This window comes from Balaenoptera physalus (genome assembly GCF_965194825.1).
Source record: "Balaenoptera physalus genome assembly, chromosome: 4".
NCBI lineage: Eukaryota > Metazoa > Chordata > Mammalia > Artiodactyla > Balaenopteridae > Balaenoptera > Balaenoptera physalus.
In genome coordinates, this window is record NC_138891.1 from 76855289 (window position 1) to 76873139 (window position 17851).

The following is a 17851-nucleotide window of genomic DNA, read 5'->3' on the forward strand; positions in this document are numbered from 1 at the left end:
GGAACCACGAAATGCGGGTTCAAATCCTAACCCTATCACTTGCTGTGATCTTGGGCAAGTTACTTAGTGCTCTGTGCTGTTTTCTCACCTGTAAAAATGAAGATAATAAGGGTACTTGCTTCATGGGGTGATTGTAAGGACTGAGCGAGTTAGTATGTTAAAAAAAGGGGGGGGGGCACTGCAAGAATTGCTTGTGACAATTGTTCCCCAGGGCTTCCCCTCACGTGCTCACTTTCCGCAAGCTAAAAGATCAATGAAAACTCCTCCACTTCCGCTCTCTAATGTACAAAAGCTCACTGTAAATTGCTACACATTCCCCCAGGTTTCTCAACGCCCCCAGTCTCATCCCTAAACCGCTAGGCCGCCTGGTCCTTCTGCCACAAAAAAAACCCGAAGCAGTTCTCAGTTTCCCAGCCCCGCCCCGGGCGGAACTTCGGGAACCCAGACTCAGCGGGAGGCTGTGGCAGAGGGGGCTGAGCGAGACGGGAGGGGCGGAGCCGCGGGGCGGGGAGCGGGGGCGGCTCGGTGAGGTCACGCCCGCGCCCCCCGCGGCAGCGGTTGCCAGGCAGCGCAGCCGGCGTCCGCGTTGCCAGGCGAAGGCGAAGAGCTAACAAAGCCGGGTCCTGCCCCACCTCTCCTGCGCCTTGAGGCTGAGGTCGGTGCCGCCCTTCCCCGCCCAGATTCTGCTGCTTTGCGCCCGACGAAGGTGCGAGGCGCTGGATCTCTCCCCACACCTCCCGCCTGAGGCCGGGCGCGAGGTGTCGCCCGGTGCCGGTGCCGGTGCCGGATAGCCAGTTTGGGAGCGAGCCTCAGGTAACCACCCCGCGGGGAAGTGGAGGGAGGGCAGCACCCTGAGCGCCCCGACGGCGCCTGGGTCGGAGGGAAGAGTCCTGCCCGATGGGCCCACCTGGATTGTGAACCCCTCTTGTTCACAAAGCAAGAGGAGGGGAATGTGATCTTTAAGAGAACCTAACCATGCATGATTACTGCGCTCTACCCAAAGTACATGTATATTTTATACCCAGAGCTACCATTTTATGATTTTTTACAAGGGGGGGGCAGTGATTTGGAAACACAACAGAATCTGGGATCAGATCCTCCCATTGACTAGACAAACCTCTGCTTTTTCATCTCTAACATGGATATAAGAATACCTACGGCGGGATTGCCATGAAGGCCAAAGGACATGACTAGTACTTTCTAAACCGCTGTCATTCATTCATTTTCCTCATATATATTGAGTACTGACTGTATTCTAGGCACCAGGCTAGGCACTGGGGATTCTATTGTGAGCAGAAAGTGACCGTCCCTGCCCTCAAGTTTACAGTCTATTGGGAGAGGCAGGTGTTCATCAAAAAATCACACAAATAATGTAAAATTAGAGCTGAGCTAAGTGCTGCCAAGGAGAGGTGACTAAGTGATGCTCTGAGAGGGTATAAGGGAATTGACAGTCAGAGAGGTCAGGGAAAGCTGATCTGAGACCCAGAGAACCTATGGAAAGGTGAGGAGTGCATCCAGGCAAGGGTAACCATGTGTCCAAAACACATCATCTCCTATTCCAAACCCAAGCAAGTACATACAGTTGCCTGGTCCTTGGTTCTAAGAGCCGTTCGTAGAAACTCCCTCCGAGATTCTGGTGTCTGGAGCCTTTCATTCAGGTAACTGCGGGCTTTCGTTTATATAGTTGAGGCCCTGTTTAGCCCACACCAATAAAACCAAATAAGAAATTGCAGAAACAAATCTGTATTTCATATTGGATAAGACCTATATTCTTCAGCACGTACATGTTGGCCTGCCTTTCCACATCGGGAGGCATAAGAGGAAATCTGTTGAATTTTAAGATTTGGGGGGTCAGGGCTAGAATGGATGGACAATTGAGGAAGACTTACCATAACGAGAGCTTTAAGAACAGAAAAGAACTTCACAAAGCATTGGAATCATGGAATGTTAAGATAGAATGGACCTTTCCCCACTTCTTTCATCAGATTTGAACAAATGGTCCATATTGCCAAAAAGAAAACATTGGGATTCATTGCCTTTCCTAACCTAAGGAGTCCATGATCCTAAGTCTCTGTGGCTCAAAAGTGCATGGAAGTCCTGAGAGATCCATGGGGGCATGGGAGGGGAACTGGACCTGTGTTTGCCATTTCTACTGTGGTGCCACCATCTACCCAGTCATCAAAGCTTGAAAAGTAGGGAGTCACCCTAAACTCTTCTCTCTTCTCATCCATCTGCCCCAGTGGTTACCAAGTCCTGTAGCCCCTGTCTCTCCTATCCCTCCCCATTGCAATTGCTTTTCAAGGCAATGGTGCTCTCCAGAGTTGTCACCAGAAGTGCTGCCATATTCTCCTAACCAGGCTCCCTGCGTAAAGCTTCACTCCGCTCTCTTCAGCGCATCTCCACAGCTTTCAGTCAATGTGTGTTTCCGAGTCCAGCAAAGAGAAAGAACTCATACAACAATTTAACAAAGACAGTTCAATATAACTAATTTTTAACTATAATCGATTGGAGTAATGGAAGATTGGTTACCAAGACATAAAGATCCAAAGTATACAGGAATCACAGATATACGAAGCAATCACTACCCATGAGATAGATCATCCAAGAAAGAGATGACCTCCCAAGAGTGTGTCACGGAGGGTGTAACCACAACTCATTAGATGGCGGAGAAGTTGCTGAGGTGCCAGGCAGCCAGAAATCCACTGTCTGGGATGCCAAAGAAGCCATTCATGAAAAGGTGAAAGTACACTGGCTGTACTCTGCTGCAAGGCTTCCCAAGAGAGGTGTCAGGGGAAGCAGCTAGCCACTGGGCACTGCTGACTGCTGTGCACTGCAGCCATCGGGCACTTAGGAGATTACATACGGCAGATGCTCCAGAAGCTGTGCACTGCAGGATCCCAGCGCTGGGGAAACTGCACGGTCCTGGAGCCTAACAGGAAGAGCATGTGGAACCCACAAGAGAAGCCCCTTCCTCCTCCAGTATCCCTCCAGCGCCCTCTACTGACAAAGCTTAACATTATGCCAGCTGGCAAAGGAAAACTAAAAGACCTAGTTCTGTTTTTGCTGAGGAGGCAATGCAGGGTGAATGTGGAGCAGAGAGGAAATCAACTGATAACTGGAGCATCAAGTGAACACCAAAATCTGATCGAGTGACTCTAAGTGCTTAAATCCTCTAGTGGCTCCCTATTGCCTTTAAGATAAAGTTCAAAAGCCTTACCATGGCAAACCAGGCCTTTTATATTCTGGTGTTGGGCTGTATTTCCAGCCTTAGGCACAGCCACTCCCCCTTTATCCACTCTAGCCCTCCATAATTACTCACAAGTCCCTGAATTCTCCATGTTCTCTGACGCTTCCACCCCTTTGTCTAAGTAGTCCTAGCCACAAAGAATTCCCTCCTTGCTCTGATCAGATACCTACTCTGTACCTGGCACTGTTCTGGGGCTGGGAATAACAGCAATGAACAAACCAGGCTTCCCCAAGTCTCTGTTCAAATATCATCACTATTTTGGAAGTATTTTCTGACCACCTTCTCCAGTCTTCAGATGAGTTAGATGCCTCATCTAGGAGTTTCTGTTCTCCTATATCTAGTAGTTACCATACCCTATCATAATCACTGATTTTCCTGTTAGTCTCTTCCACTGGCCTATGGGCTCTCTGAGGGCAGGGTGTATGACTAATTTATTTCTGTATCCCAGTATTTATTCAGTGCTATTGCTGACACATAAGGTTTTATTGGATTGTTTGCCCAGGATCACATAATTAAGTCAAAGATAGACCCAGGACCAGAGTCCTGGTCTCCTGTTTCATGGTCAAGAGTTCTTCTTCACTAGAGTTTGATCCGCCCTATGGAATCTGTGTTTTGTGTCAGACAAGCCAAGTGCAGTGTTAAACATCATCAAGAATGGTAGTGGAGGGACTTCCTTGGTGGCGCAGTGGTTAAGAATCTGCCTGCCAATGCAGGTGACATGGGTTCAATCCCTGGTCTGGGAAGATCCCACACGCCGCGGAGCAACTAAGCCCGTGCGCCACAACTGCTGAGCCTGTGCTCTAGAGCCCGTGAGCCACAACTACTGAGCCCATGTGCCACAACTACTGAAGCCTGCATGCCTAGAGCCCGTGCTCCGCAACAAGAGAAGCCACCGCAAAGAGAAGCCTGCGCACCGCAACGAAGAGTAGCCCCTGCTCTCAGTAACTAGAGAAAGCCCGTGCGCAGCAACAAAGACCCAACACAGCCAGAAAAAAAAAAAGAATGGAGAGAAACATAGCCCTGATCTTTTGTTGAAAACTATGGTGCATTCACCCCTCATAGCCCTTATGTACTTTGAGTCCCGTATCATAGGAATGCTATGATGAAATCAGAAATAGGGAAAACAAGTAAATGGATGAAATGATGTAGGGCAACATTCTGACTCTTCACTCTGAAGAAATGGAGACTTTCATTTACATAAAAGACAAGGTTAAGGTGGCTCCAGGTTTGTATGCCAGGTCCCAAAGTCAGGGGGTGTGTTCCCGGAGGAAGAAGGGGCTTCTCTTGTGGGTTCCATATGCTCCATGACTGTGATTAGGGAGCACAGTTAACGGAGCGGTCTGTAAACGGTATCCCTGGGCTTGTGGACCATGATATGAACATGGGGGAAATCTTTGAAATATGAACATGCCTAAGTTAAGACACTTCGAAAGAGGTTCACTTGTTAAATAATAAACATGTGGAACTCATAACTTTCAAGAGGTGGTACTAGCATGGTATATAAGCAATTTGGAGAAATTTGCTAATAACAGAGCCAAAAACCACTACTCAAAAAACAAAAAAAGGACAAGGTCAGGTAGGACTGCTCTTAGCAATATTGCTGTTGGCATCCAAATGCTGGATTGGCTTGATCCAGGGGTTGGCCCAGGGTAGAAAAAGATCCAGACTTCTGTGAAATAAAGTTGGAGAGGCAAGCTAATATGAATAAGACAAATCATGGAGAGCTTGAAAGTCAGACAGGGCATCATTTTGATGAGAAAAGAAATGAAGATCCACTAAAGGTTTTAGAAAGTGATGTGATAACATGAGTGGTTAACACATTTTATCTGGGAAAACTAAACCTCTACTTCCTGGCATTGGAAAATGATTATAATATTAGAACTTACCTATAGATTTATATAAGGATTAAATGAGATAAGGAATGTGCATTGACTTTCAAGCCTCTCTTAATGCTGGGCACCCTTCCATTCTTTGGAACTGTATGGAATATGGCTAACGAGACAATAATCATATTTTCAGGACAAAAAATTACAGCATACTCTGACAAATAATTTTTGTTCCACTTCAGGGTGCTAAAAATGTACTTTTCATGATGCAAATGGGAATATCCAGGATATTTCAGTAATTTATGGAGAGAGTCAAACATAATGTTTGAAAGTAGGATTGCCCTAGAGAAAATCCATGATGTGTAATTGTCTTATTCCGAGAGAAGCAGTATGGTATAGTGTGGGAAGAGCAATGAAGAAGACCTACGTTCTTGATTCAGCTCCAGCAGAAACTGTTAGCTTGTGCCAATCGTTTCACCTCTTTGTACATCAATTCTCTCACTTGTAAATTGAAGATACTGAACTATATTGTAGGTCAAATTGAGTCCCTTCCTTTTTTGGGAAAGATGTTCCTTTTTATTTTCCAGACAGATTTTTTTTTTTTTTAAGTCCACTGGGACTAAAGTGGGGAATGAAAGAGAAGGATGAATAAAAATGGCCATGATATATCAGACTAATGCAATTGAGAGAGTAAAAGAAGTTTGTTCTCGATGCTTTTATGGAAAAGGGGAATTCTACAGTAGGTACATGGTGGATATGACTGTAGCATGGTTGAGAGTTTACAACTGCAGATTTGGGAGTCATCAGCATAGAGCTCTGGTTAAAGGCACAAAAAAGGCCTCTACTTCCAGGTAGAATATAGTAGGTTGCAGCAGCTCAAGCCACCCACTGCAACAAATTTAAAAATCTAGAAAAATTATTTTTTTAAATATCGTAAATACATCAGAGAGCTTTAGAAGCAACGAGTACGGGATCAATTCAAATTCCAGGAGGGTGCTGAGCCCTTCCAAGGTGAACTGGCTTATTTTTATTTACTTTTTTTTTTTTTTTTTTTTTTTTTTTTTTATTTTATTTTTTATTTTTTTATTTTTTGGCTGCGTTTGGTCTTCGTTGCTGCGTGCGGGCTTTTATCTGGCTGTGGTGAGCGGGGGCCACTCTTCACTGTGGTGTGCGGGCTTCTTATTGCGGTGGCTGCTCTTGTTGCAAAGCACGGACTCTAGGCACGTGGGCTCAGCAGTTGTGGCAGGCTCTAGAGTGCAGGCTCAGTAGCTGTGGTGCACGGGCCTAGCCACTCTGCAGCATGTGGGATCGTCCCGGACCAGGACTTGAACCCGTGTCCCCCGCATTGGCAGGCGGATTTTTAACCACTGCGCCACTAGGGAAGCCTGGGAACTGGCTTATTTTTAACAATGGAGACCAAAAGACAACGGGATTACATAAAGTGCTGAAAGGAAAAGTTGCTAACCTAGAAATTCTATACTCAGTGAATATGCCCTTTAAAAGAAAGGAGGCAATTAATAGACAAAATGTTCAGAGTGCATTTTCTTAGCTGTTTACAAAATACACACTTTGAACAAAAGGATACCAAAACACTGAAGGGAAAAGTTTGGAAAAATTTTAATCTTGCAAAAATTAAAAGAAAACTGGCAGACAAAGTTGACTTTATGACAAATAAAGTGAGGCATTTCATAATGATAAATGTTAAATTCAAGAGGAAAAAAATTTTAAATCCTTAATATTTATGCAGCTAATAACAGAGTTTGAAAATTTATCAAGCAAAAATTGACAGAACTAAAAGAAGAAATAGACAAAACCACCTTATAGATGGAGATTTTAAAAACACTTCTCTCAGTTACTGATAGAATAAACAGACAAAAATAAATAAATAAGGATATAGAAGATCTGAACTACATGATTAAACCTCTTAACATATATAGAACATTACACCCAACAACTGCAGAGTAAACATTCTTTTCTGGTACACATGGAGCATTTATCAAAATTCTTAAAAACAAACAATTTGAGAAAAAAAGAAGTATAGCTTAGAAAACACAAACATCCAGGGACTGAGCCTTAGGCAATACTTCTAAAAAGTAGTGGTGGAGACAAAGGTGAGCAACAGAAATGAACAAGAAACAGCAGAGAGTTGGGGCAAACAAGACTCTGTACAACCATCATCCAACGGAGCAAGGTTTTTCATCAGAGAGGGATCGATTTCTCAAATGCAATACAGAAGACAAGAAGTGTTGCAGGGAAACTCACTAGATTTAGCAGTCAGGGAGACTGGTGATATTTACATTTACAAAAGCAGTTTCAGAATAAAATCAAGATGGAAGCTTTATAGGAGGTTAAAGGAGGAGGGATCATGTGGAGAGGAAAGAGAGTCAGTCCTTAGTGCACTTGGAAAGTCTGACAGTGAGAAAGAGGATTAGACCATTGGGAAAGATAGTAAAATTAAAAAAAATTTAAAAAGAAGTTTTTAAAGAGAAGGCCAGACAGTGCCCGGAGGGGAACGTAGAGGGTCAAATGCTGGTTCCTCAGGTCTTGGACAAGGCAAGAACTAAGAGCTCAAGCAGCAGAGGAAAGACTATGAGGTCAAAGAGATGGACTGGTGGCAGAGGATGGCAGTGTGACTTCATTCTGACATCCTTGATCTCACTCAGGTAGGGCTTGAGGGGAAAGTCATTCCCTGGAGATTAAATAAGAAGTAGAAATGTGTTTTGGGGGGATGGCAAAGATCAATGCAGAAGCAGGCGTGAAGGAGCTAGAGAGTAGAGTTGAAGCAAGGCTGGAGTGTGCTGCGCTGAGTGATATCGCAAAGATGACTTCTGTGATGTTATTGTTTTACAGAATAAAAATAGAGTGAGGCCTAAAGAACAGCCTGGGTCCAAATGTGATTGCCAATTAGATTAAGCCTGACTTGATATAACCCTGCTTTTCTGGTTCTTTTTTTTTAATATATATATATCTTTATTGGAGTATAATTGTTTTACAATGTTGTGTTAGTTTCTGCTGTACAACAAAGTGAATCAGCTATATGTATACATATACCCCCATATCCCCTCCCTCTTACGTCTCCCTCCCACCCTCCCTATCTCACCCCTCTAGGTGGTCACAAAGCACCGAGCTGATCTCCCTGTGCTATGCAGCAGCTTCCCACTAGCTATCTATTTTACATTTGGTAGTGTATATATGTCAGTGCTACTCTCTCACTTTGTCCCAGCTCCCCCTTCCCCCTCTGTGTTCTCTTCCCCCAGCTATCCCTCCCCCCTCAAGTCCGTTCTCTATGTCTGCATCTTTATTCCTGCCCTGCCACTAAGTTCATCAGTACCGTTTCTTTAGATTCCATGTATGTGCATTAGCATACAGTATTTGTTTTTCTCTTTCTGACTTACTTCACTCTGTATGACAGACTCTAGGTCCATCCACCTCATTACAAATAACTCAGTTTTGTTCCTTTTTATGGCTGAGTAATATTCCATTGTGTATATGTGCCACATCTTCTTTATTACTTTTCTGGTTCTTTCAAACTCACTCAGCTTATTTCAATCTTAGAATCACATGACCATCTTAAAATTTGTTCATGATTTGGTGTTTTATAGGTGTCAGAAATCTTAAAGACCCCCTCCCTCTACCAGCCTCAGAAAGCAACTTCAATTCTCCTGAGGGAATCCCAGCTCCTATTCATAAACTAATGCAAAGTTACACTGCCTTATCCTGCTGCCTCGGTGAGGGAATTGCTGCCTGCGTTAGATGTTGCTCTTTCTTCCCCTTGGCTTCTACTTTCTTTAGAAAGTACCAGATGTCTTCGGCCTTTGTGACATTCTGGGAACTCTATTTCTCTGCAATTGAAAGAAGTTTGTCCACTTTGCTAATTTGTCTCAAACTTTCTTGCTGGCTTCTAATCAATACTTCAGTTGAGTAATTTAACTTAGAAGCTAATTGCTCCCTTAACAACCAGTGGTTTTACAGTTTACTTTCTAATTACATTGTTTTAAAATTATATAAATTAGATTTATAAGTTAGATATATATAAATTATATAAATCTCAGCTTTTACCGGAACTTGATTTCAATAATCAACAGAATCTCTTCTATAACACATAATCTTAAAACATTGAAACAACAAAACTTAAAAGTTTTTCAACTGGAGCGCTTGAAACTGGACTTTACACCAGAGCTTCCTAACCTTTTTCAACGTCAAGGCACACAGAAATCTTTATAAAGCACACTGGGGTACACTGTAGGGTTTTGGGAGGTCCATATGGAGCTTATGAAAAATTCAGTGTAGTTTGAATATAATGGCGATAAAAAGTTAGAGTGAGAGTGAAGATACTAAATGTTTACTTTGAATAAAACTTCCAAATAAAAAAATTTTTAACCTTTTAGAGAGAAATAAAGCTCACATCATGATTTTGCTTTATATCAAGTTTTGTGTTGGAATTACTACATGCAGTTCCTGACCAAAAATTTTTAATGATGTTTTCTTCGAATTCTGATAGTCACCATCAGTGAGAAAGCTTGCCTCACAGATGGGGCTTAGCAAATGTTAAAATGGTATTTATTGGTTTTTCTCCAATTAACAGGAACTCCTTTCTCACTATTAACCAGAATCTGAATAATTTGATTTCTTCTGTCTTTGAAATTCTTAGGTTAATGTGAATGGATTTCTAATGCACTTAAATTTTTTATATCATGTATTTCCAAGTAACGTGACACCTAACAGATGTTTTGCTACCAGTCTTCTTTAGAGTTGAAATTAGAAATATTAAACTCCCCCCAAACTACTTCTAACCTCATGTTTCCTTTGAATCTATGAGCATTGTTGGTACATTTTATTATATTTTCACACATTCATTGTGATTTTGATTAAATTCATTCTGGTGCTCGAAAATGTCAAGTAAGCCAATTTTCTGAAGACAAGAAACTCTCCTCAACAATTCTGCAATAAGGATCATTGACATTTTTCAATTCCTCTTTTAGCTCCTAACCTCCAGGGTGGGGGAGGGAAAGCTTTTCCTTTGATAGGTGACTTAGTAGGAGACAGCAGACTGTTTCTTCACATAAAGCTAAAAACAGACAGAACCACAGCAGCCTGGATTTTATTAGCAATATCCTTTAATATGGAATCCACATCTATAGGCAAATGTACAGACAAGAGCTCAATGTCTTGCATCTCAGGTGTTCAGAACATGAACAGATATGAAATAAAGCCTTCCCACCTCCCTGCCATCACAGCTTTCCCACCAGTACAGAAACCGTTTTGCTTGCATAATCCAGAAAATCTTATTTGTTTTAAAGTGTTTAGTTCCTACTCCAAATACCTGAGTAGTTTGTTTTGGTACTTTCTGGCAAATCAATATTCTTCCAAGCCTTCCTCTCCAGGGATTCTAACTAGTGCTATTAACTGAACATTGTTACTAACATCTGTAGATTCATCACCCTTCAGGGAAACACTTTGACTTGGTCTTGTAGAGACTGTCATCAATGCATCTTCTAATAGTAATATTCCATTTTTATATTTCCTTTGCTTCATTTGGTTCCAAACATGGTCATTTCCTAGGCAGGCTGTTAAAATGAGTGATTCTGTAATTGTGGGAGACATTTTGGCTTTAGTTCTTCCTGAACCCAATCTGATGTAAACAGATTGTTGTAGTTGTAAACACTGCTGTAGTTGTAAACACTGCTGTAAACAGGCCCACTGAACAGTGGTTTTCAAAGTGTGGTTTCAGGGACTTCTGAGGATCCTTGACACTTTAGGGGGTAGGAATCCATGAAGGTAAAAGTATTTTTGTAATAATACTGACATTGTATGTCCTCCTCACTCTCCTTCTTAAGATTGTACCGTGGAGTTTTCTAGAAGCTATATGATGTGTGATTGAATTCAATCAAACAGATTGAATGCAAAGCAGATATGAGAATCTAAGTGTCTTCTATTAAGCCAGACATTAAAAGATTTTCAGAAAATGTAAAACAATGCCATGCTTCTCACTAAGGATTTTTGTTTGTTTGTTTCTGGAAACTATAGTTATTTTTCATAAAAATGTTACTTATGTTAACATGTAAAGGAGTTATCTTTATTTTAAAATAAATATTTTTGAATTTCTAAAATGATAAATATTGCAAGATATAACCCACATTAACAAAAGATCTTTAGGGTCCGCAATAACTTTTAGGAATGTAAGGGGTGCTGAGATCAAAAATTTTAAGAATTAATCTCTCAAAAGACTATCTGTATAATATAGATATTTTCTATTAAGGCTCTGGCATAATTTACCCGGCACCATTTTTTTCACTTGATAACTTTTCCATGAAAATGATATATTTAGGCAGATATTTGGGTAAAGAAAAAAATTATCAGAGCAAAGAAATCCAAATTTGAAATAATCCTCACTATTTTGTCTAATAAGTGATTTAAATTTATATTTTGGACTACATGTATATGTCTGTGAAACTCTAAAAAGTATGAAACTATAATTAGACTTTAATATTTAATTTAAAATTATCCTTTATAGTAGGAAAGTAAATCGTATATTTAAAATACTTGAGACTACAGAACTTTTTACTACAACAAATAAGATCGTCCATTTTCTTAAGAATATTTTTAAATAAATCACAAAACTTTTGAAAAATTAAGCATTTGATAAGGGGAATTTTCAGAAATATTACCATTTAATTTAATAATTAAAATGCTAAAGTTTCCACAAAATATAAATATTACTTATACTCAAGTATAGGTAAAATATTTTGAAAAATATTTTTATAAGAATATTAAAGGCCTACAGTCCCTTTACTCAACCAATTAAATTATTTTCCACTATTATTTGCTTTTAGAAGCAAACTTTTTTTTATTTCTATAAACAAATAATGTCATTATAAAATTCCATTCAGAATCAGATTTTGGATATTTTACATCAAAAGCCAAGGATAAATAAACCTATAAATCAAGCCACAATTTAAAAAAATAAACAAAATCAATTATGTTTTATCAGAGACAAATGATGATGATGATGAAAACATGCCTTCTTTTTGGGAAGAAAATAATTTTAAAAATAAGAGCAAATTAAATCAAAGGAAGAAGTAAGTATTTGAAACACTTATGGACAAAAGATTTCACTGACAATAAATACATTGCAATTAAAACAATAATCAGACTTACAGAGATGGTTTTAACATGGTGGTTAAAGGGGGAAATTCTATATAAGCATCTCTGCTGGCAGGTGCTCTGCATAAAACCTTAAGGGCAAAAACAATAATTACTGAAATCTGGAAGTTTACTGACTGAGCAAAATATGTATCCAAATATAATTTCAACTGTTATAAATTTGTGAATGGTTATAAAATGGTTGTAAATTTTGTTATCACTATGAAAAGTTTACAGCCATGAGTCTCTCATGGCACACCTGTAAACCATTCTGCCATGACCACTTGTGGGAAGCTCAGCTTTAGAGATCTATAAAGGCAGAATAGGATGAAATGGTAAAATGTGTACTACAAATAATATTTGATGATACTCAAGTTTTGTAGGAAGGCTTATGGCATGGTATGGACTCAAGATGAACCTTGTCCAGGGTGTGCAGGTTTTTAACAGATGGAAAGGAAGAGGGAGGGCACCTCAAGTAAACCAGCCAGAATTAGCAACATACTGAGGATAGGGTACTGCTAACAACGGACGAGAAAGTGTTAAGCTTTGAATATATAATTTCTTGGAAAGTGGCCAGAGTAGACTATGTGTTAGAAAGTTGTGTTCGTAAATACTAGTAAAAAATTATAGTATAAAATTACATGTATAAATCATGGAGAACCTTGAAAGTCAGGATATGATTATCATTTTGTGAGCCGGGCTCTCTCACCTATTAACAACAGTAGAAGATAGATCTGGACACACCGGCCAGAATAGACCAGAGAATGACCCGAGACAGGGTTACCCGTAAGGAGGCGAGGGGCCGAACCAGACTAAAAGAAGTGGAAAAAGAGAGGAAGGGATGAGCTTGGAGACACATTTCCAAGGAAACATCAATGGGATTCAGTGACAGAGTCAACAGATTAAAGAGAATAGAGGCCAAATGACTGAGGAAATGGTGGTATCGTGTTCTGAAACAAATCTGGAGAGAGGACTTAGTTGGGAGATGGAGAATGAGTTTTAGTGGAGATGTCCTGGAAGCAGTAAGGAGTGTGAAATGTAGCACAGGTCAGAGGTCCGGGACGGACCAACAAGTGTCATCAATACCGTTTCGTAGTAGATGTGAGCTCTCCAAGAATGACAGAATGCTAGAGACTGAGCTTTGGGAAGATTACTAAGTCTTGCTTAGCAGGGGGAAGGGGGAAGAAGAGCTATGGAGACAGAGGAGGGGTGTTGAGGAAAATATAAAAACAAGAATAGTGTATGCCATCAAAAACAGAGAAAGCCTCAAGAAAGGAATGACAGTGATGTTTAACTGGCCATCTCCAGCCTCAGACTGTGTATGTTCAAATCCTGCCTGTTACTTATAAGTTACGTGTCATTTCAAAGGTTTTATCGTCTTTCTTAGTTTCATCGTCATCTGTAAAATGGTGATAATACACCTACCTCATATGGATATGTTGTGGATTAAGTGGAAAAAATGTATACAGAATACTTAGCACAGAATTATCTCATCTGGCACAGATAAGAAGTTAATAGATGTAACTGATGACTTTAAGGGACCAATGGAATGGTGAGAGCAGAAAAAGTTGCAAGAGGTTAAACAAGGATTGAGCATTGAGAAAAAAGACTAGGTATGAAAAACTTACTAGACAGTCTTTGCCCCAAAATGAAGAGAGATCACAGAACAGTTGTTAGAAGAGGCAGTAAGGTGAAGTAAAGGCTTTCTTATATTTGCTCTATACCAACAAAGGGTTATCATTACTATTGTTGTCATGGAGGCCTATTTAATTAGAGTTGGACCATCTTTCTATTGACATGAGGCCACTGAGCCTTCAGAATAGAAATCAAACAACTGCACAAAAACTTAAAAGGTCCTGTCAAAATATATGCAGACAGTAAAATGATGCAGGCACTGTGGAAGACAGTATGGTGGTTCCTCAAAAAATTTAAATTAGAATTACTATCTGATCCAGCAATCCCACTTCTGAGTATATACTCAAAAGAATTGAAAGCAGGGACTGGAGCAGGTACTGTTCATGGCAGCATTATTCACAATAGCCAAAAGGTGGAAACAACTCATCAACAATTCATCAAAAGATGAATGGATAAAATGTGGTCTATACAAACAATAGAATATTATTCGGCCTTAAAAAGGAAAGAAATTCTGACACATGCTACAACATGGATGAACCTTAATACTAAGTGAAATAAGCCAGACACAAAAGGATAAATATTGTCTGATTCCACTTATATGAGGTCCCTAGAGAAGTCAGATTCACAGAGACAGGAGGTAGAATGGTGGTTGCCAGGCTGCGGGGAGGGGAATGGGAGTTATTGTTTAATGGGTACAGTTTCGGTTTGGGAAGATGAAAAAGTTGTGAAGATGGGTGGTGGTGACGGTTGCACAACAACGAATGTATCTAATGCCACTGAACTGTACACTTAGAAATGGTTAAAGTGGTCAATTTTATGTATGTATATTTTACCACATATATATATTAGACAATATGAGCAAAATAAGTCACTGTCCTTTGTTAGATAAAATGAAAAGTTATCAGAAACAATCAACTTGTAGCAGTAATTCTTTAAATTATGAAATATTTCATACATACGAATAAAATGCATAACGTAAATTTAGGCAGAATAATAATGAAACAAACATGTAGGAAGCTACCATCCAGCTTGAAACAGAACATTACTAATAGTGTTGGAACTCCTGTTGTGTCTCCCTGATGATATCCCTCTCCCTCCCCTACCGAGGATAATGCCATTCTGAATTTGTGTTTATCATCCCTTGCTCTTTCTTATATTTCTTTATAATTAAATTTCTTGTAATACTATTCTTTTTATATTTGTGACCCTAAACAATATATGGCTTTTTCCACCCAGCATCGTGAGATTCACCAATGGTGATGTCTGTAGCACACTCACTGAGAACTGTGCTGTCTTCCCAATGAATTGAAGCTTTTATATTATGTAGTGACCCTCTTTATTCCTAATAATGCATTTTGCCTCAAAGTCTCTTTTGTCTGGTATTAACACATCTACATCAACTTTCTTTTGGTTATTATTTGCCTATTTATCCATATATCCTTTTACCTTCAGTCTTTCTGGTCCTTGTGTCTTTTCAGATGTGCCTACAGCTGGATATTTTAAAAATCCAGTCTGATAATTTCTATATTTTAACTGGCACATTTAAGACCTTTCCTTTTTATTGTGATTACTGACATATATGGGTTCTCCTCTATCATGTTGTTTATCCACCTTTCCTATGCTTCCCCCAGCCCCTTCTTTCTTGCCTTCTTTTGGATCAGTCAATTTGTTTTGTGTTGTTAGTGCTTTTAATTCCTCTTCTCCTTTCTACTGATTTGGTGGTTATATTACTTTTATAGTAATTACCCTTGAAATTTTGCCATGCGCACTTGACTTTTTACAAAGTTTAAAAGTAATATCTTTATACTCTTCTTCCTCTAAATAAAAGAACATAAAGTAAAAGATAATGGAGTACCACCAACCTGAGGCCACTTTGGTTTCTTGTCTTGGGATTTCCCAACCAGGCTGGTGGTATAAATTTAAAACTTAGACCTAGATTGTGGCTACAAATTCGTGGAAGACTATTTCTCCCCCAAAAAGTTGCAGCAAGAGAGAAAGATTTCTGTGCCTCTTCCCCCCTGCCATTAGGCAGATATTTTCAGTCCCACCCTTTCACACTGAGAGTGTGTGAGCCTTGGAGGGTTTCAGATTTGGGGGGATAAGAGAGTCTTCCGTTCAGCTATTTACTTCTTCAGTCCTTGCCTGGCCATTTATCTCAAAGCTTCAAGTTCCTGGTGTCTACATTTGCCCCCAGGTCAGCCCTAATTTCTTCATTTGCTTTCCACTTTGGTTTCTGCTTTACTCACTTATTTGGCACATGAGGATTTCCCTCACTTTCTTGCAAGCTCAGCAAGGCAATTTGAAAGGTATGTTTGCTCGGATTTGTCTCATATCCAGGTGTTTTTAAGAGACAGGGCTTTTCATCTAGTCTCTCTTTCTCTACTAAAAGCAAAGACTTTTCATCTACTGTTTATTTGTGTATAGTGTTGCATACCATCTATGGATTGTCATGTTTTGTTTCAATTTATCCTAGAACTTTTTGAGTGAAATATACAAGTTTCTCTTTTACAATTAAAGTGGATAAGTACCTGCAAATGTGCAGAGAGATGTTCATCAAATGGCTGTTTAATGATTATTTTTATTTGGAAATACGTAACCCAATGTCAAGTAATAGAGGATTCACAGAGTAAATTTTGCTACGATGCTTATTGGGCCAATAAGAGTTGTATGATATGGAAGATGGTCATGATAAGATGTTGAGTAAATAAGCTGTTTTGTATGTCCCCATTTTTATATATACAAGTATATATTTACATTGAAAAAATTCTGGAAGGAGACAGCCAGTATTTTGGGATATCATCGGGGATACTTTTGCTTACCTCTTGTTAATCTCTACTTTTTAATGAACAAATAGTATTCTGTGTTTTTGATGTAAATGAAGGAATTACAACAACAAAAAGCAGGGATTAGTGAAACACTTTCTAACCTTGGAGATCTGTCTTGTGGGGTAGTGAACTCCCCAATACTGAGAGTGTCTAACAGAGGCTGGATGACCTCCTGTCCAAGATTCCTGTCATTTTATGATTCAAAGATTCTCATTTTGTTTATTCCTCCCCCCACCCCCAACCCCGACAATAGGTCAACCAATCAATGCCTCAGACACATAAGCAAATATGCATCCCCCCGGAGCTGCCGGAATTGCTGAAGCAATTTACCAAAGCCGCCATTCGGACACAGCCGCAAGATCTCATCCAGTGGGCCGCCGAGTACGTACTCCTTTCTCACCTCCAGCCCCTGGTTCCCATTGGAGGTGGAGGTAGGGGGTGGAGGAGGGAAGGTCTTGGAAAACTGAGGAGGTTGTCATGGCTGCGGCCTGGGAGTCGGGACTGATCGGCATAACCTTTGGGATGTTCAGTTCTTGCATTGCTTTGGTGCTTTAAAATCCACACGTAAACACAGCAAACCGGGTGAGGATGGAGGCCCTCCCCCAAGGGAACGAGACTGAGCAATAGGACGCCAGGGCTATAGGCAAAGTGTCCTAGGGCAATCAGCAAGAGTCAGATTACCACATCACATCACACACGCACACTCCACCCTGTGTCTGCCCTCCACCTCCACCCCTCCCCCACCCCTGTCCCAGTGGAAAGAATGGTTCAGAATCCCGCGGAGCTTAGCCTGCCTTTCCCTGGTGTAAACCAGTGGCCTCATCCTCAGGTTTAACCACTAGATGGCAGCAGTGCACCTGTGGGGGAGCGATGTGATGAGCCCAGGTGGAGGATTGTGTGGGATCAGTCCAAGTGGCTTCCCTCCTGAGTTTACTCCTTGAATGGGACACCTTCCTCTACTGCTGTTAAAATTCATTCTTGCGCCCCAGCCAGACACTTTGTATCTTGTCTTTGGGGAAATTGTTATTTTCTTGACTGTCTTTGAACTAACATGTTCCTTCAGCATAAGGATGTCCACACAGTACACGTCGCATTCTGGAGAAGCGAGGCAAGAGTGATGGGGGCAGGCGGAGCAGCGGCTTGGCTGCAAACAGCGTGCCTCAACCACAGGTGTC

General features: G+C 40.5%; 1 protein-coding gene across 1 annotated transcript in view; it reads left to right on the forward strand.

The window, feature by feature from the left end:
* Positions 1-482: 482 nt before the first annotated feature.
* The window catches only part of ROPN1 (rhophilin associated tail protein 1), a 34477-nt gene continuing 17108 nt past the window's right edge, over positions 483-17851 (forward strand). Inside the window, exons 1-3 of the mRNA XM_082458701.1 lie at positions 483-813; positions 8676-8801; positions 16930-17057. Of these exons, the coding sequence (XP_082314827.1) occupies positions 16942-17057 (116 nt within the window). The 5' untranslated portion in view covers positions 483-813; positions 8676-8801; positions 16930-16941. The remainder of the gene's footprint in view (positions 814-8675; positions 8802-16929; positions 17058-17851) is intronic.